The following is a 24835-nucleotide window of genomic DNA, read 5'->3' as shown; positions in this document are numbered from 1 at the left end:
ATGATATATCACAAGGTTCTTACCAATCTAAGAGAGAATTCATGGAAAGGAGATACTCTAGGTGGGAACAGTCCAATATTTGAACTTTATCATAGCTAGTGTGCCATGTCCATGCCTGTTATATTTATGGGCACTACATGGAAAGTGCATACAATTGATCTTACATTCTCTGTCTACAACAGCAATTTACCTGGCTATTAATGAAGTCAACAAGAGTTTGGCAGCCCAGAATGCGCATTTCATCCTGTCGTGTTTGTTCTAAAACCGTCTGGATAATAGACAATAAGCTACTGGCAAATAGTGGCCTGCAAACATTGGAAGACATGATTGAATATTATACAATAAAATACATAGTATACTTACATGATAGTTGAGAGCCTTTTTAAAAGTAAAGGAGATGTGTAATTTAGTTTCCAAGCAAAAAAGTGATTGGAATTTAACCCATATCACTTCAAATGTTTTGCTCCATTTGTGTACAGAAATTGCAACAATGCAACAGTGGAAAAAAATCAGTTGAAGATATATCTCATCGTTAAGGTTTTGATGTCATGCCCTAAATAAGAATCAGAGTACTTATTAGACACCAAGGACTGCTAGCATGGTTCACCTCAAACTTCCACAAAACATATTAAACCTACAGGTTGTGTTATCATCACAGCACACAATGTTTCAAGGTGCCGGTATTCAAGAAAACTCAGAATTCTAGGCTATCCAAATATGAACATGGATATTACCATATACAATATGCATTTCTGAAATGCACAAGTATATTATGAATCTATTTCAATGAAATTTCAATAGTTTCTATGTTAGCAACCAACTTGTTGTATTATGAAGTAGTTTCTGACACATCATTAAATAAAATCAAATGCAAATAAAAGTCTAGAAAAATTTGTGTTCATAAAGGTAGGGAAGCAGTTTTCTGTACGGGAGTCTGGCCTACGTCAGCACTCCCATATGTCTGTCTCTCTCCTCTTTAAAACAAGGGGGTAGAGGTGTCTTTTCACATGGGGAGGAGAGCGATAGACTAATGGGAGTGCTGGCGTAGGCCACACTCCCGGACAGAAAGAGAACTTTTTCCCATAAAGGTATTAGTATCTTTGGGGAGTATTAAGGTCCAGTAAAGTTAAGAACTTCTAGGTATTAAGTTTTACCAGGTCTCCTTCTAACATTATTATTTTAATCCCCATATTATTATTATATATTTTATGCTAAACCGTATTTGCATTAATCCATAAGCTGATTAGTTGTGTGGGCCCAAGTATCTTGAAGATTTAAGCTTCAACAATTTAATTAGAAGTATTTTAGAGTCCTTGTTATTAAACTAGTCCAATCATGGTTTAAGTATCCTTCCATATCCATCAATACTAATCGATATGTATCTTATTTTACGTACTACGACATACCTAAAAGAATTGGTATTAGTACATTTAAGAAACTGCATCTTTTATATATAATCAATTGAATGCACTTGCCTCTTTGTATTTTGTTCTCCTTTGTACATTATATATTTCATATTATTTATTTATAGTGTTTTATGCTCAACCGTATTTTGCATACATCCTAAGCATTTCCATATGTTTCTTGACCATTTCCATACGTATCTAGTGTGTCTTGCGTCTCTACGATACAATACAATATGTCTCGATCTCGTTTTTTGGGAGGTCGAATCGAGTTAGTATACGAGTTAGAAAATTACAAATTTTCGGTCGAGATCTCGGCGACCCGCATCTCGACCCATCTACTTCTTTGGAAGTCACCTAACTCAACAGAACTTGATAGAACTCGATCGAGTTTTGGCCAAAAGCTGTGTTCTTCCCCATTTGAAGGCTGTGACTCCTTTTAGCTCTGGATTTGAAGTTGTAACCTGCGGCAGAGTTGATTCAGCTACACTTATATGACTGTTGTGGCAAACTATGTGCAACACTACAGCAACACTATGACATCGGAATTCTATGTGGATAGTTTTGGGACTGAATTCATTAGTCGATCACATTTTATGTAATGTAACATTGTTAAACAGATAGATGTATTGTACACTTTAAAATTTCTAATGCTTATTTAAGTTGTTTAGCTATTAATTGAATGTTTTGCTTGCTTTAATGCTTTCTATTACTAAATTATGTGTAGAGTAGGGTATTTTAGTATGTCGTCGCCTACCAACTTAGGGTCCGAAGTTAAACTCCTATTTGGACTTTGTTTTTGCAAAATTCGATAATGTCATTGTGTTTAAATGGCCTAAAATAGGCTGAATACCAAGTTTCAAACCCAAACTAAGTCTAAAAACCCACCGAGTTGAAAGAAGAAAAAAATGCACTAACTCGACCGAGATCTCGGTTTTTCTTGGGGTCGAGTTCCTACTTCCGAGTTTTAGTACCTTGCTTAAAATCACCCTGATACGATACCTGATACTGATACTTTAAACCTCGAGTCCAATTGCTTGTTTTAGATTTAGGAGACTTTCTATTGTTTTTCTTATAAATAAACAACCCCACCTTTAGATTAAGAGTCAGATTAAGGAAATTTTACTTGAAGTAGTGTGTGCCAAATGAAGGCCTTTCTCTCGTATCAAATGGGTACCTTTCTCTCTTTTCTTTTTCTTCTGAGTTACTGTTCATGGTTACTGTTTATGGGTACTGTTCAAGTCCCAAAACAGTAGCTTTCCCTATTTATCTTCTGTCCCTTAAAACCCTAATTCAACCTATCCTTTTCCCATGGATTTTCTGTTGTAGTTCAGCCCTAGATTTTAAACACTAGGCTGTCCTACATTGACAGGTTTTAGGGTTTAACATGTAGACTAGGCTTAGAATAAGGGTGTATAATAAGGAATTAGGATTCTCAAATAAAGGAGTAACACTTGATAGAGTCACTCTAACCTTGTCGATGTCCTGGAGTTGATGTCAAAACTAATGCAAGGACAAATGGAGAATGGAGATAGCACCAGGGAAGCAAGGATTCAGTCCTGACAACATCCTTTGCAGCAACCAATGAGAAATCCAAACACTCAGTTCCGTCCATAAGGGAGAAGAATATAAGATCCTTTTAGAGAGGTCTGCAGGTGCTCTTCTTTTTGTTTCAACTACATTTCAGAAATCCTTTCAAGTCCTGCTTCTATTAATTCCCTTTCACTAACTTCTAAATCCTGACTTAGTATAACCTTCTAGAAAGACACTCAAGCAACAATTAGCACAAGAGTAGAACTGTACACAACTGTAATGTAGAAAAAATGTCCTTCAAACATTTTGAAAGAGTAAACTGAAGGCTTAAATTTAGAAAATCAAATAAACCCTCCCAACCATAACCTGAATGAATTAATCTTCCTACTGCAACCAAATATCAACAAACACCTACATTTACTGACATACAGAAACTTGCAAGAAGAAGTGAACAGATTGTTATCCCATGTGTCATGGTTCTTCAATCTAAGATTATCGTAAAACTATAACTGGGACAAAACTTTGAGGACATGTGGTCAATGTCAACCTTATTCATGGGATTTGTTTACAGCCAAATGGATGACTCAAGCTTTGAAAGGGTTGAAAAGGTTCTAGAAAACAGTCGGGCTGCTGAAAATACAAGGAAAAGTTCAATTCACAATAATCATATGATTCACATAGCTAAGAAACTTGACAAATGGCCAATGAAGACAGTGAGCTACCTATTCGTTTCTTTATTATCATTGTTGTTGTTGTTGTTGTTTTGGGATAGAAAGTAAGCTATCTATTCGATGCGGTTCAACAACAACAATAACAAACTCAGCCTTATCCCAACTTAATGGGGCCGGCTACATGGATCCGAAAAGAAAAAATAATAATAAAAAAAATGAAAGATAGTAAGAGGAAAGAGGCACAACCCAGCACATCGGAAGAATCTAAGCTAAATGGGGTCTACGACATGGATCCTTGCCCTCCAATCGGTTTTGTCCGAGGTCAGACTTGGAACAAGACCTAGACTATGCATGTCCTTCCTCACCACTTCTCCTATGGTCATTTTAGGTCTGCCCCTAGCTCTTTTAGCTCCTTCAATCGGAATCATATCACTCCTCCTTACAAGGGCGTCCGTAGGCCTCCGTAGAATATGAACATACCACCTAAAAATCATGTTCCAAGGAGAGGCTATCTCCACCATAATTTTCATGGTGGCATGGCAAGCGCTTTGTTATGGGAATATTTGTCATATTTCATTTTTTCATATCCCAGACATGTTTTCCATATTACATCAATATTTTTTTCATCATCTGGGTTTGAGCAATTTGGAACATAAGGCGACTGACTGTTCACATTGGGCATTAAGGCACACATTATTGCCTACACAACACCTTGAAAACTCTCATCTCCAAAGTCCATGGAGAGTTTCTCTCCAATACACATACAATATCATGGAGATGAATGTCATTACCTTGCTGCTCTTGTTTATGTTTATGCCAATGAAAAATTCTATGGATTCCCTTTTTTTTCTTTTTCTTTTTCCTTTTTTTCTTCTTTTTGAGAATGAAGACTTCTGAGGATTCTAACCAAATTAAGAGAAGATAGTGAAGGAAAACATTCAACACCACGGTAAGCTAGCTTGAAGAACCTAGAACTGACCCAAGATAGTAATAAAACTGATAAAACTACCTCTTTTGGGATCTCAAATATGGAAATCTTGAATTCCTTCAACAATTAAAAGTCAGATGCATGAAAAAATCTAGCTGTCACCGATGTCTAGCGATATGTAATTAGTTATGCCATAAAAAACGGAAACTCCATTAGATCCACATGCCTGGTGAGCCCCACTTGAAGAAATTAACCCTTCTCTGCAAGGTCCCAAACTGCTATGCCATATTGCCATGTTTTGATCCTTTTATATAATGTCATCTGCCAGTCCTATCATGATGAATATAACTACCCATTCTATTGCACCCTAAATGGTTACGATAAGAAAATTAAAAAGTAATAGATGTTTTTGGTGATTGCAGACTTGCATCGTCTGTGATGTCAATTGTGCCAAGTAGGAACTCCTAACTGGAATCAAATATGAGGGTTCCTAACAAAAGCATTTGTGCAAATAGTTTACTGATTTCTCATTGGAAGACCATCTCAATCATCTGCTAAAGAGTAATCTGACTTTATCTTCACTAAATACTTTATCTTTGAAACAAAGAGCAATGAAGATTTATAGAGAAACAAAGACAGAAATATCTAATCTGAGAACCTATACAAAGTAAAGGAATATTTGGCTGCAGGAGAATCTGTGCCCACATCAAGGATAAGGGTCATGTACATGCAAATAAGGTGTTTGTCACTTTGTCTTGAGGTAGAAACAGTTGATGAGATGAGTTTGGAGCTTTTTGTGACCACCATATGGGTAGATGCACCCTATTGAAAACCTTTATTGCACTAGGCAGTGTAGAGCAACCAATTCAAGGAAAGCTCTCCTATATCATTGTAGCAAAACCCGCCCTAAGAGAATGGAAAACTAACTGAGTGAGAATAAATTTAGACCTAGAAATGAAAACCAAGATAAAAAGCAAACTTACATCTGCTCCTTACACGAAGTAAGCAATTTCCTGTAGATACTCAACACAACTTTTGCTGACCCAAAGTGCTCAGTTCGCAAATCCTTGTAACATCTCTGTTCTAGGTGCTTTGTAATCTGTAAAGTAGGGAAAACGAAATATAAAATGAGACGAAAACTTAAAAATACAGGAGAAAGTGGACCAAAGAAAAACAACATTACTGCCCAATGTGTAATCTAATTATCTATCAAGTACAATACATATAACTCTTCGACTGTGATCGATCAATCCATGCTAATAGAATAATTTATTTCTTTGGTATCGGAATCCAATGGAGTCATGCAGACTGGGCAAGTAAAGAAGATGATAATAAGAGCACATTCTCCTCTAGATCAGACAAAATTCATAAGAATCCTTTCCTCCTCATGATAAAACATGGCTGCTTGTAAAATACCATGCTTCCCAGTGACCATGCAAGGTACAGTAGATTGAAACATAAGAAGACACCACAATCATAACAGTGAACCAACACCTGCCCAATTAATTAGGGAGAATAAACCATACCTTTGGAATGCGTAATGGATTCTTCGAAACATATTCACAAAGCTTCCCAATTTTTCTATCATTTGGTTCAGCATCCTACCCAAAAAAAAAAACCAACGAAGGAAAGGCAATCAGAATATCAAAATGTCCCGTTTGTGCTCTTATTAGGTGCAAACTTAAGAATAGATCAGCGGTAAAGTTTCATGATTCTCTGATACTACTCCCAGGAAACAAAAGTGCTTCTAGAAATCTCTCATATGTTCATTTCAGGTCCAAATATAAATTTGTTCAGTCCCGTAGAAAGGAAGCTAGTGTTTTCTATATCTCCAGTTTCCATATAACCCAAAAAGGATTGGTAACCCCAAGGGTGTAGCTCAGTTGGCAAGGGAGCGTGCATAAATTGACATGCTTCCTGAGTTCAAGTCCCCTTACCCCCCTGGGGCCAACCCCACAGCTTCTATGGTTCTCATAGGATCCGGTGCTGACTCAGTCTAGATACCCCGTTAGCAAAAGCAAGAAAAAAAAAAAAAAAGAGGATTGATACACTTCATAAGAATCAATACTAGTTGAACATGGCAGAAAGTCCAAATAATATACACTGTATGTAAAAGTTTAAAATAAAAACCATTCCACTGGAAAACATCGATCTGATCAATAGATTAAAAAAAATACTAATTTTCTGCTCATGTAAACAAGTATGGAAAAACACAACCAATTTAGAGTCAACAGAGTAAATGAATTTTTCAGTGAGCCCAATTTAGCAAAAAATTAATACAATAAAAACTGGAACTCAAAATTTCAAGTGAAATGACGAAGGGATTCACCTGAGATCGGGGCAAGATATCAGAAAGGAGCTTCTTGTATCGTTTCACCGGCTGCCTTGACCTTGCCCGCATTGCAGGACAGAAGAAACAGAGATTACCACAGGCAGGCACTACCCGCCTCGACATGACCCCCATTGTATCAACAAAACCTCCGACCCCAGAAAATTAGAAAAATCCAAATGACCCAATAAAATTCAGAACAGTTTTTCAGAATTCGTTTCTCAATTTTTCAGAAACTGGGTTCTGGTGACTTTCAGGAATCCCTGAAAAGAATCACCAGATTGCCCTGTTGCAGTGCTTGAAAGAATACAAAGAATAAGGACAAACTTCGCAAAATTGAAGCAAAATTCTCCAAAGAAAACAGCGACCCAAAATTACAAATGAAAACCAAAGTCTCTTTTTTTTTTTTATCAAATCGAGATTTCGCAATCTGAATTAGCCTGCAATCAAAAGAAGATGAACAAAAAACTCTTGAGAAATCTTAACTTCTGAAGGAGCAAGAAAACAAATAAAAATGAATTAAAGTACAACTGATTGATGGGTTATATATATGATGACCACAATTAATTGAATTTTCAAATTTGAGTGATTAATTTTGAAGAAATTCACCTCAAGTTTTTATATGCAAAGGAGGGAAGAGGCCAGGAATTCCCAAGCCTGTGTTTCTTCCACAGGCACTACCACGACAAAATAATGAGATAAGACTTTTATAATATTAAAAATTAATTAACTAAATAAATAATGAACATAAAAGTTAAAGTGGTTCACCTATCTGTTATCTTACATTTTTACCCACTATATAATGACATGCCAGTATGCCACAATGACGGAAGACCTACTAATGTAATTTCGCAACATGATCCAACCTCCCCTATCGAAAGGTTGACAAATGGATCTCTTTTGACACTGCTTGCCCGCTTTGCAATATATCTCAGGAAACTACATGGCATCTGTTTTTATCGTGAGTGCTATCTAAAAGGATTTGGGCTGCTGGGCGGTCGGGTTTGAGAATTGAAAAGCTCAACAGCCCCTCTTTTTTCATCTTATTATTTCTCTGTTTGGCTCCTTTGTATTACCCTTTTTACTTCGTCAATGGTTTTTCATGGTCAACTTCAACTTCATCTCTGTCGAATTCCCTCTGACCTCCCCATTATGGCCACCTTCTTCATGATCTGCGGCTTTGGCTTCAACATCGACTGACTTTTTCCAGAATATCTGCATCAACTACGTCGTCTTTGCTGCCGATCTCCTTAGTCACGACCGCTTCACAGATCTCCTGTTCATGGAAACGGCCAGAGCCATCGTCGACGAGATCTGTGTACAGCACCATCGCACCACAACCAAAGGTCGACGCAGTGGCAGATTAACTGTCGTTGCCGGAGTCTTGTCTTGGTGAAAGCATCGTCAGCACCATTGAAGTTACATCTGCCGAAGGCCAGGGTTCTTCTCTGCATCTCCGCCATGGGAGATCTATGTCAGTAAATCTGAGCTCTCCTCACCGCTGTGTAATCTTGCTTCACAGATCTGCTTGGTGATGGAACTCATCATCTGTCCCTCCATCCACGTTGGTTCGGTCTGGACATCCATGGCATTATGCCGAAAGCTCTCTTTCATGAAGAACTGTGCTGCCTTTGTCCGTGCCGGAGTTGGAAGAGTAGCCGAGAGAAACTCTTGGTCAAACCCACCTACAGTACTGGTTGCTAGTGCAGTACAGGTGGCATGTATCCATAGAGTTATGGTGGGACCGGACTGGTTTTTGGCACGTGTCCTCTCTGTGCTGTCTGCCATGCCTCCACTGGGGGATTCTCAAATTGGTTGTTTGAACAACTGTATTTCTAAGGAAATTATTGATTTTAACCATTTCCTAATTCGGAAGGTCTCGTCAATAATATGTAAGACAGCAAGACCATATTTCATTCTTCCGTGTCTATCTGTTGTATTGAAACCTTGCGTAACCCATATCCTTTATCTGAATGAATCTCTTTTTACCAAAAAAAAATTGGTTTTGGGCTTTTCAAAACCGCATCATCACTGGTAAAGCTATTTATGATCATACATGGGTTCTAATTAATACTAACTGTTGAATTTCTGACCTACCTTCATCTTTATAGTTCTACTTTTCCTAATTCTACTAACTCTTCTTCTAAATATGCAGATCCTCCTGATATCAAGTCTCATCTCCATTTCCTATTTTTGAGGTACCCTATTTGATCTGCGCAAGAATTGTTAATGATCTCTTGAATACTTTTTATTTTTTTTTTAATCATCTCTTGAATATTTCAAGATGGGCTTATGGCATTTTGCTCCAAGGTCATGTTATTTTATTAGGTTATGATTTTTTGTCATCTTCTCAACATATGGCAGCAGAAGCACAGGGCATCCCTCAAGGATTGAAGAAAGCAATGAACATGGGAATCCAAATTTTAGAGAAGAAGGATTTAGTAGATCTTCTCCCCGAACTTCGTGGAGTATTTTTTTATTTTTTGCATGTTTTTGGAGCTCTCAAATCTTACTCAAAATTTATCTTTTTGCATCAAGAGCGACTTATCAATTTTTTGGCCTCCAAGGCCATGACCCATATTGTCGTTTATGGGAACAATGTAATTTCTTCCTTGATTTAATTGTGTTTAAAAATCACCTCTCCATCAACACCGTCATCCTCCTATTGGCCACCATGGCACCACCGTCTTCTCTCTCCTCCGACCACTTCAACTTGTTCGGTGAAAACATTAGAGGGGATACTAAACGTCCGACGCCTATGAGGTGTTTACCGCCAATGTTTACGAACCCTAATATTTGTGAAATGATCTTATCTTAAGCTGCACCTTTTGGAATCTTTGAGCCCTAGAAAAGTATACTTCATGGAAGATCCTGAAGAATCTCAAAGGGTCGAGATGTTTGCTGCTGCTAGGTATGCTAAGAGCAGCAGTAGAGTATGGATGAGGGTTGGTGCAGTGACAAGCGCAGGGAAAAATTGATGGGTGTAGCAAGTTACCATGGGGAAGGGTGCAGCAGCAAAAAGGGCGAGTCTATGGCAAGAGTGGAGGGTTCAACAAAGGTAGGGGTCGCGCAACAGAGAGGTGCTCTCTTTCACCAAAGCGGAAAGAATCTTCCAAGCGGACAAAGACCTAAATTTGATTAGATTCAATCCTATGCTTGCTTTGTTATAGCAATCAAGGCGCATGAAATGACAACCACACCCCTCCTAAACCCCCGAAATGATCAGGGTATGGCAGTCATTTTACGTAAATGGGTGGCGTTCTTTCTCGCGTAAATTAATTAAAAAATGACATTGTTTTTGCAGAAGGGTCATTATGAAAAAACATGTCGTATGACTTCAGGGGAAAAGGATTTTGTCCAGCCGTGACAGGAGCTGGACGGTCTAGTCCCACTAGATAGCAAAAATAGGGGTGGGGTGGTCATTTCACATGTGGGGCCCAGCAAACCCCACCCATGTTTTTGTTGTCGTTTAGTGGGGCTGGACCATCTAGCTCCCGCCACGGCTGGATAGGTGCCAATTCTGACTTAGGGAGCCTGAAAAGGAAGTTGAGATGTTTCCACATCTATGTTCGACTTAGATTTTTTTCTTTTTTTTGGTAGAATGTTCAGACTAAATTGAAAAAAAGAGGCTATTATTTTATTTTTCTTACAAGAAATTAAAATTTTAACAAAAGGCATAATTCGTTGTCCAATCTATTTTAGTTTATTGTCTCACAAATCAAATAATTAATACTACAAAGCACCATTTTTTTATTTTTTATGAAAATGTAATCACACAAACTACACACCAGTTCCATGTAACATGATAAAAGCAGAAGCATGTTCATTATTCACTCAAGACTGAAGACCAAGTTGAGGAGGAGTATCTAGGGGCGGCAATACTTTATACTGACGCGGCACGGCCAGAATCACAAGACTCAAACCGATTCAGAATCAGACCATTTCTTTTTAGTTGAACCTAATAAGTAAACCCACACATTGTTTTGAAACCTTATCAAGTAATTGAACCGTCTGAGCATTGGTCCCATTTGATGTAATTTTTAATTGGACGAGTCAATAACCGATACCAATGGAGATTTCAATTGGAAAATTTTATCGATGAAGTTTATTAATATAGACTAGAATGGGTTATATTATAAAACAGAGCATCAACAATTTTCTAGGCCTAGTTCAATCCCTCAATTAGCAAGAGTGGTCCGGTTCGTCAGTTTGAGGCAGACCGAATTTCCTAGGTTTGGATGGATAATCAACATCTTGATCAATAATAATTGTGTGGGATTAGGCACTAGGCTCCATTTGGCTGCACTCTGTGGGAGTTACTCTGGTAATCGTATGTTGTGTGGGAGTAGTTTGGGGGTAGAATTGTGTTTTGCAATTCCGGGTTGATATTATGCTCCCACAGAACAAAGAACAAAACAATCCAAATATTGATTTGGAAGCAAGAAATCAAAAAAAAAAATAAAAATGCACTTGCCAATAGGAATTTAAGGATCATTTTCCCGATTTGTTCTGCCGAGATCTAACTTGCCACGATCCCAGAACAGATAGGTCGGACAACGCCAAAGGCGTCAAATCTAGCTGAGACCACGCAAAGTAAAAATTTTCATAGCATTAACCATAAAAGATAAACCATTTTCCCTTGAAGTGGAAGACTTAAACATAAAATGGGGTAAACATTTAACTTTCATTGTTACATGCCAACAAAAAACTTTTTTATAAGGCAAATCATTTGATAAACCATAAATATACGGGCCAATCCCGATCTGCCACGTGGCACGACAGGAAGAAGAGAATGACCCAGGCCCAGCTACATTGAGACTCATCCTTGGCCCAAGAGGAAGAGACCCAGTAGGTCACTCAAGGACCAAGATCACTACACAGGTCAGCATGACGTCACCACAATGATCTACATCATCCTATCGGCAAAGGGATCTTATCCCAAAGAAGATGTATCTTATCCGTACTCAACCCTCAAGGATCCTATCCAACACGGAGGGAAGCACATGTCCATCTGCAAGGGAACACCTTCCTTACCCGGACTCTACCTCCCAAGAGGAGGTGATCTACTGCATGATGGACTCTACTACCAAGGAAACTATCACCAACTACCTAGACTCTCCACCGCCATAACTTGACCCTCCCCGCTGTTTTCTCTGGCTAAGGCCGTGACCCCCTTTCTCTGGCTAAGTCCGTGTTTCTCCGTCGTCTACGTGGTTCCCTCTTCCCTCCGTCGAGATGGATGGCAACCCACGACAAAATCGTCCGAGTAATACACCCAATCCCATCATCCACCGGGACCTTCTCACACTGTCTCACATCCAATGTCCCTACTGCCCGGCCCTACCCCTCACTCCCGACCTTCCCCACCCTCTCCAATGCCTACACCCCCACCTCACCCTTCGGAAGACTCTGATGATGATGATCTAGAGTTGGAGGAAAGCCTGGAAGAACGCTTAAACCAGAACTGGGACCTCTGTCTCGTAGGTTAGATCGTAGTTGGTAGACCGTATCGGAAACAAGCGGTCCATGAAGCCCTTCCAAAGGCCTGGAACCCATAGCAACTTATGACTATTACCCTTCTGCATGGGGATCGCTTCTTATTCCAATTCCAGCACCCGATAGACTTGGCCAATGTTATGTAAGAAGGCCCCTGGTCTGTGGGAGGAAACCTAATTGTTATGGAGAGGTGGTGTGCTGATGAGGAATGGTCTTTTCAAACTGTGGACTTTTGGGTGCAGTTCCATGATGTCCCCTAGGAGTTACTCACTCACGAGTTTGCCATCCAACTAGCGTAGAAGGTGGGCACCCCTAGCGAAGTCTCTATATTCCATGGACTGCAATTTGGGGTGAGAGTGCAATTTCTTCGTTGCCGTGTTTCTATCAATATTCTTAAACCCCTCCGGGATGTTGTCAACATCAAGAGAAGGGCTGGTACAAGGATTTGTCTCTATACTGTTATTACTGTGGGAGAGTTGATCATGAGTCCAAGAGGTGTTTGGCTTTGTTTGATGCGGAGAAGGAGCATTGTTCGTTACATGGTTGTGGCAGTGCGTCCTCCTGCTCTGACTTTCCACCACTGCGCTTTGGCACGTCGTTGCGAGGCAGCACCCCGGACTTTAGACAGTTGGAAAGATGCCCTACACTAAAGCTCAACTTGGCGACAGGAGAGTCAAGCAATACACATCATTATGATCCAGTGGCCACAAATAGCACAGCTTGGAGACAAGGGCAGTCCTCCGATGCCGGAGAAGACCAGCTTGTTTCTTCTCGAAATACCCCCTCGCCAGCCGCAAGCGCTATTCCAGGAAACTCAAGATCCCATGCCATTCATCAGGCAAAAAATTCTGCCATATCCACACCTCTTACCATACCTACGCTCCCTTCCATATCTCCAAACCAACTTCCTAATTTCTCTCAAACTCCTACCCACCCATTGCAACCAAACCTAAACCCGAAAACCCAAAACCTACAGAACCTACCCACCCTAGACCTAACCACCATGCTACATAACCCGGAGATCTTGAACGCTCTAATAGCACTCCTTCCCCATTTATCGAGTATCTCTTTGGCCCCTACCACTGTAGCCGAAAATATTTTGACCATCCCTGATATGCCAATGCCACGTATCTAGGCCCCAGTCCCTAGTAACCACACCAGCTTGTCCCCAACAACCCAATCCCCATCACCAACACTCCCTCATGTGATGATGGATACTTCAAAAATCCATATCTCCACCACCTCACCACCCTATCACCCACAGTCCCTGGAGAACTCTATACCAAAAGAGAAGCAGAAAAGGCCCCGGCTGGAACTGGAGGATGATGGATGCATGAACACAGATGTGACCAACCGTGACCCTTGTTTGGGACACACACCCGTGGACGCTGGAAACCAACTCCACGGGGAGCAATGAAGATATTATCGTGGAACTGTCGGGGGCTAGGGAGGACCTCAACAGTTCGATACTTGCATCACCTCTCAAAGATGGAGAAATTGGAAATTATTATTTTAATGGAGACCAAATGCCAACATCAAAAAATAGACGTTTTACAGAGAAGATTGGGTTTGACATCTTGCTTTACTATTAATGCTCGCGGAGCTTCTGGGGGTCTAGCACTACTGTGGAAGCCTGGTATTCAAATTGAGGTGCTTCTTGCTAACCAACATGTGATAGATACTAAGGTGGATTTGGAGAATGGTGTGAGCTTCTTTATGACTGCGGTCTATGGTCACCCAGCCCGAGAGAATCGCCAGGAAGTGTGGGACCAACTTACCACGTTGGGAGAAGGAAGACAACATGATTGGCTAATGTATGGTGATTTTAATTCTTTCCTCTCGTGGCGCGAAAAGGAAGGTGGTAATGTGGTTGGCGAGTGGGACACCAACCCATTTAGACAAATGGTGGATGCCTGTGGCCTGATTGATCTTGGATCTCATGGGCCTACCTTTACTTAGAGCAATAGGAGACAGGGTTCGGCTAATATTAGGATTAAATTGGATAGGGCACTTTCCAACTCCTCCTGGTGGCAGTCTTTCCCTGATGCAGCAGTCTTTGTAAGGCTTGTGCAAAGCTCAGATCATGCTCCCTTGATCATCAACACCATTGGTGGAACCTTCTCTGGCCAGAGACCATTAAGATTTGAGCCCATGTGGTTTAGACACCCGGATTGTAAACAAACGACTATGGAGGCCTGGTCGTCACTTAGTAGAGATGATGAAACTCCAACCCTGTTGCACAAAATGGAGAACTGCAAAAAGGTTTTCAAGAGATGGAATAAAAAGGTGTTTGGTCATGTGCAGACCAAAATAAGGAGCTTGTTATAGGATCTTGCAGATACTCAAGCTAGAGAGATCAATGAGACCAATCAGCGAAGGGAGGATCAGTTATCCATGCTTCTTAATAAGGAACTTGAGAGAGAGGAAGAGATGTGGAGACAGAAGTCCAGAGTGGACTGGTTTTAAGGTGGAGATAAAAATACGTGGTTTTTTCATCTATCTACTATCCAAAGGCACAGCCAAAACCGCATCCTCAAGCTTAGAAAAGAAGATGGCAACTGGTCTCAATCAGAGGAGGATATCTACACCACCATGCACATGTACTATACGGATATCTATACTAGTGAAGGTATAAATGCTGCCATGCTCCATTCTGTCTGGGAATCCGTTCAGCCACGGGTTTCTGAGGAGATGAATACTATGCTCTATGCCACACCAACTATAGATGAAATGAGAAAAGCCTTGTTTGCTATGGCCCTCCTGAAGGCACTTGGGCTAGATGGCCTTCCACCAGCCTTCTTTCAGAAGTACTGGGATTTTACTCATGAAGAATTATTTTCCTTTGTTTATGATTTCTTTGTACATGGTAGCTTGCCTGTGGCTTGTAACATCACTTATTTATGCCTTATTCCTAAATGTGTTAACCCAGAGACTGCAGATCAATATAGGCCGATTAGCCTTTGTGCTGTTGTAGTGAAGGTTGCAACCAAGATTATGGCAACAAGGCTTCAAGGCGTGTTGGAGGAAATTATTTCGCCAACCTAGTCAGCATTCGTTCCTGGGAGGTCAATATCTGACAACATTTTTTTGGCCCATGAGTTATGCAACTACATAAATAAGAAGAAGAGAGGGAAGCAGAAATTCGTAGCTTTAAAACTGGATATGCAAAAGGCTTACAACCGCGTGGAGTGGGATTTTTTAGAGCAGCTGCTGGCTAAATTCGACTTCTCTAGTCATTGGACCAAAATGGTGATGTCTTGTCTCCGTTCAGTTACCTATAGGCTGATCATCAATGGAGGGATCCGAGGTTCTGTAACTCCTACTAGAGGGATTCGTCAGGGTGATCCTTTGCCACCGGCCCTGTTCATCCTTTGTTCACAAGCCTTGAGTAGTATTATCTCACCAGGTGAGACAGCTGGTTTAATTAAAGGAATAAGGGTACGTAATAGATCCATTCCAGTTCCACATCTTTTATTTGCTGACGACTGCCTACTGTTCTCTGAATTGAAGTTGGAAGAGATATGCAACCTGAAACATTGTTTGGACATGTACTGTCAAGCAAGTGGCCAGGCAATTAATTTGAAAAAGTCCATCCTCTCCTGCAGCCCGAATGTCCACACTAAATTTAAAAGATGGTTTTCACGGGTTCTCAAGGTCTTTTATGCCAAAGGTCCTAGTAAATACCTGGGTCTCCCCACATCCTTTGGGATCTCGAAGGCAACAATTTTTAAGACATTTTGGTCAAAGCTGATAAGAGATTTAATGGTTGGAAGCATCGCTTGTTATCTCATGCAGGGAAAGAAGTAATGCTAAAATCAGTGGCGTTGTCCTTTCCAAGCTATGCGTATTCTCACTTCAAGCTACCTGCTTCTCATCACTCCTACTTACAGAAGGCGGCTGCAAGGTTCTTTTAGGGAGATGGATCAGACAATAAAAAGATCCACTGGATTTCTTGGCTGCATTTGTGTTAGTCGAAAGAAAATAGAGGTTTGGGTTTTAGGGACCCCTCCTTGCACAATAAGGCCCTCTTAGCTAAGGTGGCGTGGAAGCTTTGGAAGGAGCCAGATTCTAACTGGGCTCAATTCATGAAGGCAATTGATTTTCCAAACTGCAGCTTTATGGAGGCACGCCTTGGTTCTACTCCCGCTTGGGCTTGGAGAAGCATAATTGAAGGACACAAGGCATTGCAGGCCGGGTTGGTTTGGAGAGTTGGAATGGGTAATAAAATAAATATTTGGGAGGATAATTGGATACCCGATTTACTTGGCTATAAACTTCAACACCCGCCTCTCCAGGATTATCCTCTCCAGCGGCTAAGTGACCTGATTGATGCAGGCAATAGAAGTTGGAACACAGCTCTTATCAACCAGTATATCCACCCAACTGATCAGGTTACTATCTACAAAATCCAGCTTGCCCTATTCCCTACAGAGGATCACCAAATCTGGGGTGCCTCTAGGGATGGCACCTTCACAGTCAAGAGCGCCTACCACTCTTTTACAATGCATGGATGGAAGACAAAGGCCTTTCACGATTGGCTGAGGATCTACCTGCTTGGAGAAACGTCCCCAAATCTGTTTGGAAATCAATTTGGTAATGTTCCACTCTTCCAAAGGTTAGGAGTTTTATGTGGCGTGCTTGCCCAAATGGGCTGGCTTCTGGTGCAGCGCTGCATCAATGACAGGTGCTTGTGGACAAGCAATGCCAGCGTTGTAGGGCACCCTCGAAGACAATCTCGCTCATTTTACTTGAGTGCCCTTTCACACGGTGTGTTTGGTTCGGCAGCAGCCTATCATATGTAGTTCCAAGAACCGGAGAGGTTATACTCTCTAAATGGTTTGAAAGCTAGTCAGTGTTTGCCGATAAAGGGAAGACCGTGGCGAAGGAGGTATCCTCTCATTGCTCTTTCATTCTATGGTTTCTTTGGCGTGCTCGAAACAACAAACTGTTCGCAGGAAAAGACTGGACACCTTTTGAAGTAATCTTTGCGGCTCATCTTCAGATGCTATCCCTCCAGTAATTGTTCGCTCACAGGACAAGCTGAAGTCTCTGACGCCTTGGCAACCTCCCTCGGAAGGTTTTATGAAGCTAAATTGTGATGCTTCTTACAATCCTGTTAGTAAACGAAGTGGCATTGGTTTTCTGTTTCAAGACCATTTGGGCCAGACCAGCTTTGCAGTGTCCAACCCTATCCCCTTCTTAGACATTTTAATTGGTGAGGCCCTCTCTATACGGGAAGGCCTGTTGGAAGCTATATCTGAAGGGGTGCCGCATATCAGGAAATTGTTTCTTGCTTACTGAACACGAATAAGGAACCGACCTTGGTGGTAAGGCCCATTCTGGAGGATATCTGGCATATCAGTTCCTATCTTGATGTTTGCAGCTTCAACTTCATTCCAAGGGCTGCTAATTCTTTGGCAAATACCCTTACCAGGAGGGCTCAATCTTGTATGGAGAGGATGGTTTGGCCCATTTCCGATCCCTGCTTCGTTGTACCGCCTGGAACTTCAAGCTTGCTATAATCCGTTTCTTCTTTCAATAAAGTTTTCTCACAACCAGAAAAAAAAAAAAAAAAAAAAAAACACAGCTATAAATACCCAGGTAGTCTACCCCATTAGGGGGATCTTGAATTCCAACAATTCATTTGTTGCTCAGAGAGATCTAACTTAGGCATCGGAGAGTCCTAGGCCGGAGCCATATCGGTTCTCCCTTGTCCCTGATGTCCTTCTGTAAGTTGTGGCACCCAAAGGACCCACCAATGATTTTTTGACGCAACAGATTGGCACCATCTATGGGAACGACACTAGCCAACGTATCTACTAGCTTGCTTCCTCAAGCATTCAATGGCACCACGCAGTAAGAAGACTGCTCCCTCCACCAACACTGCGAGGGAGAGGAATGGGTCACCTCCATCGGAGAGCTCTCATCGGAGAGCCAATGATCATGAACCCCAGGAGATGGAGAACCCAGAGAATGAGCATGTCGACATAGTTGACCTCAATAACAAAGTAGTTGTGGAGGCAATACCTGACCCTAACATGCCAGCAACTGTAAGTCAGATCAATGACTTACAGCGACAAATCCTCTAGGACCAAAGACTCTTTCGAGACTATCTGAGGCAGCGGGTGACGTCCCACAGCCATAGGGCGTTGCCACCACCAAGGACAGAGCCAATCCCTTGACAGGAGCAAAGCCCTAGGAGGTCACCCCCTGGGGGTGAAAGATCGGAGATACCCACAAGGCATGCAAGTTCAACTCACCAGTGAGGAGATCCTTCACATCATCCCAGGAGAATAGCGGATCTACCGATCCGATCAGAATGTGGAGTGTTACTAACACACCAGTCGGTGGAACCTAATCAGGATGGTTCGATCAGAAGGTCAGTGTTCCAAGGACTACTAGGAGGAATTCGCACACCAAGGCCAAGTCAGTCCTACCACGAAGAAAGTCCCTCACGTGCACGTCAAGGCTCATCACGTCGTGACCATTTGCCATCATACCAAAACTCACGGCAGGAGGAGACATCGAGGAGAGGTTGAGAGCGGGTTCGCAGTGAACGTGCAACCAGGCGTGACGGATAGTCACGTGAGGAGGAGCTAGATAAAAGACTCCGAGAATTGGACGAGATGTTGGAAGGGCTAAAGAAGACGTCGAAAGGCGAAACACACTCCATACCAGGCCAACATCCATTCTCGGCAGAAATTATGGGCGCATCTCTCCCCTCCAGATTCAGGTTACCTACCTTTGAGCTCTACAGCGGTACCACGGATCCCAATGACCACATCAACTACTTCAATGGGATGATTACCCTATATGGGGGATCCGACGTGGTCTCCTATTGAGCATTCCCAGCATCCCTCAAGGGTGCAGCCACTTCATGGTTCTCAAGGCATAGGCCTCAATCAATAAGTTCATTCATGGAACTCTGGGAACAGTTTGTCACCCGCTTCCAAAGCAGCGTCAAGCAGAAAAAGACCACGCTCATTTTGCTGAACGTGGTACAGAACCGAGGGGAATCCCTCAGGGAATATGTCACTAGGTTCACGAAGGAGTCCCTGGAGGTCCGAGACCTAGACGACCAGACCCAACATGCAGCCTTGGCTGGGGGCATCAGAGACCTGAACTTGGTTAAGGACCTAGCACGACATGAGACTAGGACTATGAAAGAACTTCTGGAGTGGTGCAATGAGTTTGCCAACATGGCCGAAGTACTACAAGCCCAGAAGAAAGTGATCGAGGCCAAGCTACAAGAGAATAAAAGACCGGCATCCGACAATAGCGGAGAAAGAAAATGGACAAAGACTAAGAGCCACCCAGAGAGGACTGATCGAGCTGGAAGCCCCAGCTACACTCCCTTAAACACCACAAGGTCACAGGTCTTCATACAGATCCAAGACCGTGGCTTACTCAATTGGCCACGACCTATGCTTGCAGGACCTGAGAAGCGAAATCCGCACAAGTACTGTCTCTTCCACAAGGACACAGGACATGACACAGAAGACTACATCCAACTGAAGAGGGAGATAGAACAACTTGTAAAGGCGGGGAGCCTAAAAAGATTTGTGAGAGGAAGACGAGAGGGTTGTTTGGGCCAAGGAGGCAGGGACCATGACCAAGAACGAGAGGAGCCATGGCACGAAGAAAGGGGAACAGATCGGGGTCGAGAGAGGGAGAGAGACCGCTCAGAGGAAAGGAAGGACGGAGCTGGACCAAGCAACTCCAGAGGGGCACCGATCTTTACCATACTGGGAGGACTAGGGCAGGAGTCCCCAAGAAAGGCCAAAGCCCATACTAGGTTCATGGGACTAGCAGAGATGCCGAGCAAAGTAGCCAAGATCGAGACTGTCATCTCCTTCTCGGACACTGACCTAGAAGGATTGAGCCTGCCATATGAAGATGCCCTAGTAGTGCAGGTGGACATAGCTAATTGAGCTATGCATAGGATGCTGGTGGATATCGGAGCATCGGTGGACATGCTCTCACTGGAAGCCTACAGGCAGTTTGGATTGAGCGACGACCAACTCAAGCCGGAACTAACCCATCTCCACAGGTTCTTGGGCGCCACCGCCTCCATCAGAGGGATAAAGGAATTGCCCATCACTGCTGGAGAGCACCCTCAACAAACCACGATCATGGTTAACTTCATGGTTGTGAGGTCTATAGTGTCCTTCAATGGCATTTTAGGATGACCATCCCTAACCGCTCTCAAGAGAATAGTCTCGCCAATCCACCTGAAGGTGAAGTTCCCAACAGAGAATGGAGTGGACGAGATCAGAGGAGACTAGAAGAAGGCCAAGGAGTGCTATGCAATGTTCATCAAGAAGAACAATGGCAACGCTCGGGGGATGGCACTATGTGTAGAGAACCTCATTAGCAACTAGAGAGACGAGCTAACAGATAAAAAGAAAGGCCGGTGGAGGACCTCGTTCCATATCCCCTTAGCGAGGACGACCCCACCAAGGTAGTACAGGTTGGATCGCGGCTAGGCGAAGAATAGAAAAATAAGCTTGGGGGATTCCTTAAGGAGAACTACTGTTACCGAGTTATCCTGTTCGGGCTAAAGAATGTGGGAGCAACCTATTAGAGAATGGTCAACAGGATGTTCGAGGAACAGATCGAACGCAATATGGAGATGTTCATGGACGGATCGAGTGAGGAGTATGATCGAGGATTATGGGAGATGTTCAAGGACGGGTCGAGTGAGGAGCATGATTGAGGATCGTGGCAGATGCTCGTGGACGAATAGAGTAATGCGGTGGGCAGTAAGGCTGGATTCACGACCACCAGCCCTAAAGGTTTCCACGCATCTAACGATGAGGCAGAGCATGAGGCATTACTTGCTGGACTACGAGTTGCAAGGGCCATCCAGGTCACTCACCTAGTCGTACGAAGTGACTCCCAACCCATGGTAAACCAAATAAATGGGGAGTACGAGGCAAAGGATGAATGCATGGCATCATACTTGACGCGAGCTCGAGGTTCAGTGGCAGAGTTCAAGAAGTTCAAGGAATTCAAGAAGTTTGAGGAGTTCGAGATGGTTCGAGATGGTTCCACCAAGGAGACCAAGTTCTAAGGAAAGCTATCGACAAATTGGTAAGGACCTTACATAGCTTCCAAGCAGATACTGTTACACCCACACCCAAAATAGACCCTAATGCCCCGGGGCAAATTAGACCTTTAGCAAAGGATAATGCCACAGTGGCACTGGCCAACATCTGTGACCTCAAACTTAAAATATTATTATAAGTGTCCCCTCGAAGCCCTAAAAGTATAGGCCAAAGCCCCACAACTTTCCTTGAAGTTTGGGCCCTAACAGCAGCAACGGAGTCACGAACGGACTCACTTGACTGATACCGCTCGTAGATCCACCCGTGCTGTTACTTGCCCTTTTGGTTTATTTTCCTGTGGGACCCACATCCCCGTGTCCTGGACACTATAATTAGACCCTCGGACCATATGGACCCTCACCCTTACCATTAATTGGTTAAATGGGCCATGAAAGTGGGCCCACAAGATTTAAATTAAAAGAATTAATGGGTTTTATACCCTAACTTAAACCAAACAAACCTTAGAGGACAAGTAGGTCTTATGAGACTGAGGGTGTACTCAAACATGACCTAACTAACTAAATGGACATAATGGTTTAGGACATGGACCTAATGGTTTAGGACATGGACCAAACAAGACCTAAGACCTAATTAAAACCCATTTAAAGCCTAAGGGGTTAATTATGTTCTAAGGGCACCTAAACAAACAAGACCTAAGGCCCAAATTAAACCCATTTAAACCTAAAGACCACTAAGCATTTTAGGGGCACCTAACCAAACAAGACCTAAGGCCCTTTTAACCCTTAAAAGACAAACCTAAACTCTTATTCCCTTATCTCTCCCCCTCCCAAGCAAACCGTGGAGGAGAAGAGACAAGGGAAGAAGGAGAAGAAGAAAGGAAGAAGAAGAAGTGGAAGTAGGAGAGGAATAGGAGGGGAAGGGAAGAGGATGGAAGCCATGCCAAGATGGCTGCCTGCCCCACATCTCCTCCTCTTGCTGTCCAAATAAGGGAGAAGGAGAAGAGAAGAAGAAGAGATGGAAAGGAAGGGAGGACGGAAAAGGAGGTGGATCTTCAAGGCTGGCTAGGGCCGGAATTGGATCTCCTCTCACCAAGGTATGACCAAAACCCTTGGTACATCTCTCTTTCCATTTCCATTTTGATAGATTCCTTGAGCTTGAGCTAACCTAGGGTTCCAATTGGGACTCAAGGTGAAGCTCAGCCCTTAGTTGGAGCTCAAATGATGCTGACCAAACCCTAAAGATGGTTGCTATGAGCTGCCTTGCAGGCTTTGCTGCTGAACCTTTGGTTCTAAGCCATGAAACCATACCCTTGCACCAAATGAGACCAAACCCTTGTGTGATCTTGAATCCATGAGGTAAGCCTAGCTTCTAATGACCCTAGGGAGACCTAAGACACCCCTCCCTAACCTTGAGTGTAAGGGGTGCTCTAAGCTTCAAGCTGGAGGAGAAGCCCTTTGAAATCTCGAAAAAAGATTTTTGACAGACGCACAATTGGATCCACCAATCATGGTACCATCCATTAGTCCGGCCAGTGTAATCCCAGTGACTTAACCTGAACGGATGAAGGAACGGATTCATTCTGTGCCTCCGCCCGTGGGTCAGTTCCCTCTCGGGTATGTTTCAAGGATCGAATAGATGCAGGGGCGGATTAAGATGGCGCATCCGCCCGTGGATCCGCTCGCTCTCAGGTGTGTCTCAGAAATCAAACGGATGCACGAACAGATCCAAGTAAGAAGTTTTGTCCATGGATCCGCTCCTTGTATTTTGACCTTTTGGCCTGAACGGAGTCAAGGACGGACTCATCCTATTGCTTCCGTCCGTGAGTCCGCTTGTGCTGTCTTGGTTGAAACTTGATTTTAACCTTGGGGGCCTAGCATAGGACCCCTCTATACACCTTTTAATGATTGCTTTTGTATTTTTAGGCTACCGAACTCCATGGATAGCTGGTGCACCGGTGAGATTCATGTCAACCACGTCGGGTGACACCCAATTTTGGTGAGTGGGTTTTGGGTGACTTGATGGGCTTGAATATACATATTAAGCAACTATGATCATGCTATTATATAAATATAAGCATTGTGCGCATTGCATTGTTTATCTCAAATGTGAACTGTTGTGAATGTGATATTATTCTCACCATTGTAACGAATGACGGTGTCGGGTGTGTCGGTACCGAAACTCCAATTTATTTAATTATGAAAATTATTATATGTCATCTTGATCTGTATGTGTCATGCCGTGCCGTGCTGGTACCCGGGTACTAAATGGAATGGGACGTTGATGCACCCGGAATACCTCTCGGGACGATAGGACTTGCATGTAGTATATCTGTGGCTAGGATGCTTATTCCCTTATGCTATGACCCTTGCCAACAGGGGTTTATGTGTTGGATAGTCTGAGCACTTGTTGCCTGTGGAGGTGGGAGAGGCCAGGTCAGGGGTAGTGATGGCGATCAGGGTCTGCCACTGGGTGATCGGATGGTTTCTACCGGTGTAGGCTCCCGTGTGATAATTAAGGTTTCACTGGGGTGATAAGTTAAGTGACCTCAGTGTCTCCCGAGTTATCACAGTAGCATACACTTGACTTATAAAATTGTGTGTTAGGTGGAAAATGAATCTAACATTAGCATGCATCATTTTGCTTGAAATTATTTGTGTGTATGTATGTGCATTCTCCTTTGCTCCCTCACTAGCTAGTGTAGCTAACCCGTTGCGGAACCGCTTTTTTAGTTGATATGCAGGTAATCCGCTTGACGAGCACCATTGGATGCAAATCAAGTGGAGCCGATGGCTGTGACTTGGATGTAGATGTACACCTAAGGATGGTGCCCTAGTGGCGATTATTTATTATTTAATTTCTGTACTCATCCACAATCATGTATGAACTTTATGTTTAATATTAAGGAGAGAAATGAATGGTTACAAATTTTGGGATTGTACTATGTGTTATCATTAGAGAACCGATGCTCTATAATTTCACATGATTTGATTTAAATTTCGCTTCCGCTAACTCTGTGATTGGAACGATTTATTCCATTTGGGTGCGTTCCTTGCTGTTATCACTGATGAGCACATTTATGTGTGAAATCTTAGGGCATAAAGCATACATTTTACCATATTGGACAGCGTTACTCGGTGCTTTCTTGTGCTTTTCAGGTTTTAGGTGAATTCTTGTGAAAATGGAAGAGATGATGCTAAGGAAATGTTTTTAAGGTGTTTAAAGGTGTTAATGGCTTGGATGCGTAGCCCATCAAGTCAGCTTCGCAACGGTTTAAACGGCACATGATTCCGAGTTGAAACGAAGAAGTTACGGCCGTTTCCGTAACAAAACACGAAAATGGTCTATAGGGGTTTATTTATAATTATTGACAGTCGGCTGGGGATAAAGTGAAGCGAAAGTTCAGATTT

The 24835-nt window shown here is 42.7% G+C and overlaps 1 protein-coding gene across 3 annotated transcripts in view; it reads right to left on the bottom strand.

Annotated features, from left to right (window-relative positions):
• LOC122654805 (protein SEMI-ROLLED LEAF 2) overlaps nucleotides 1-7300 on the bottom strand; it is a 64035-nt gene extending 56735 nt beyond the window's left edge. For all 3 annotated transcript variants that reach the window (XM_043849063.1, XM_043849064.1, XM_043849065.1), the window contains exons 1-4: nucleotides 6865-7300; nucleotides 6062-6136; nucleotides 5519-5634; nucleotides 191-305 (exon numbers count right to left, since the gene is read on the bottom strand). In XM_043849063.1, coding sequence (XP_043704998.1) covers nucleotides 191-305; nucleotides 5519-5634; nucleotides 6062-6136; nucleotides 6865-6999 — 441 coding nt within the window. In that variant the 5' untranslated portion in view covers nucleotides 7000-7300. The remainder of the gene's footprint in view (nucleotides 1-190; nucleotides 306-5518; nucleotides 5635-6061; nucleotides 6137-6864) is intronic.
• Nucleotides 7301-24835: the final 17535 nt, after the last annotated feature.

This window comes from Telopea speciosissima, chromosome 3 (genome assembly GCF_018873765.1).
Source record: "Telopea speciosissima isolate NSW1024214 ecotype Mountain lineage chromosome 3, Tspe_v1, whole genome shotgun sequence".
NCBI lineage: Eukaryota > Viridiplantae > Streptophyta > Magnoliopsida > Proteales > Proteaceae > Telopea > Telopea speciosissima.
Note: the sequence above shows the minus strand (reverse complement) of the source record. Positions and strands in the feature narration are given on the sequence as shown.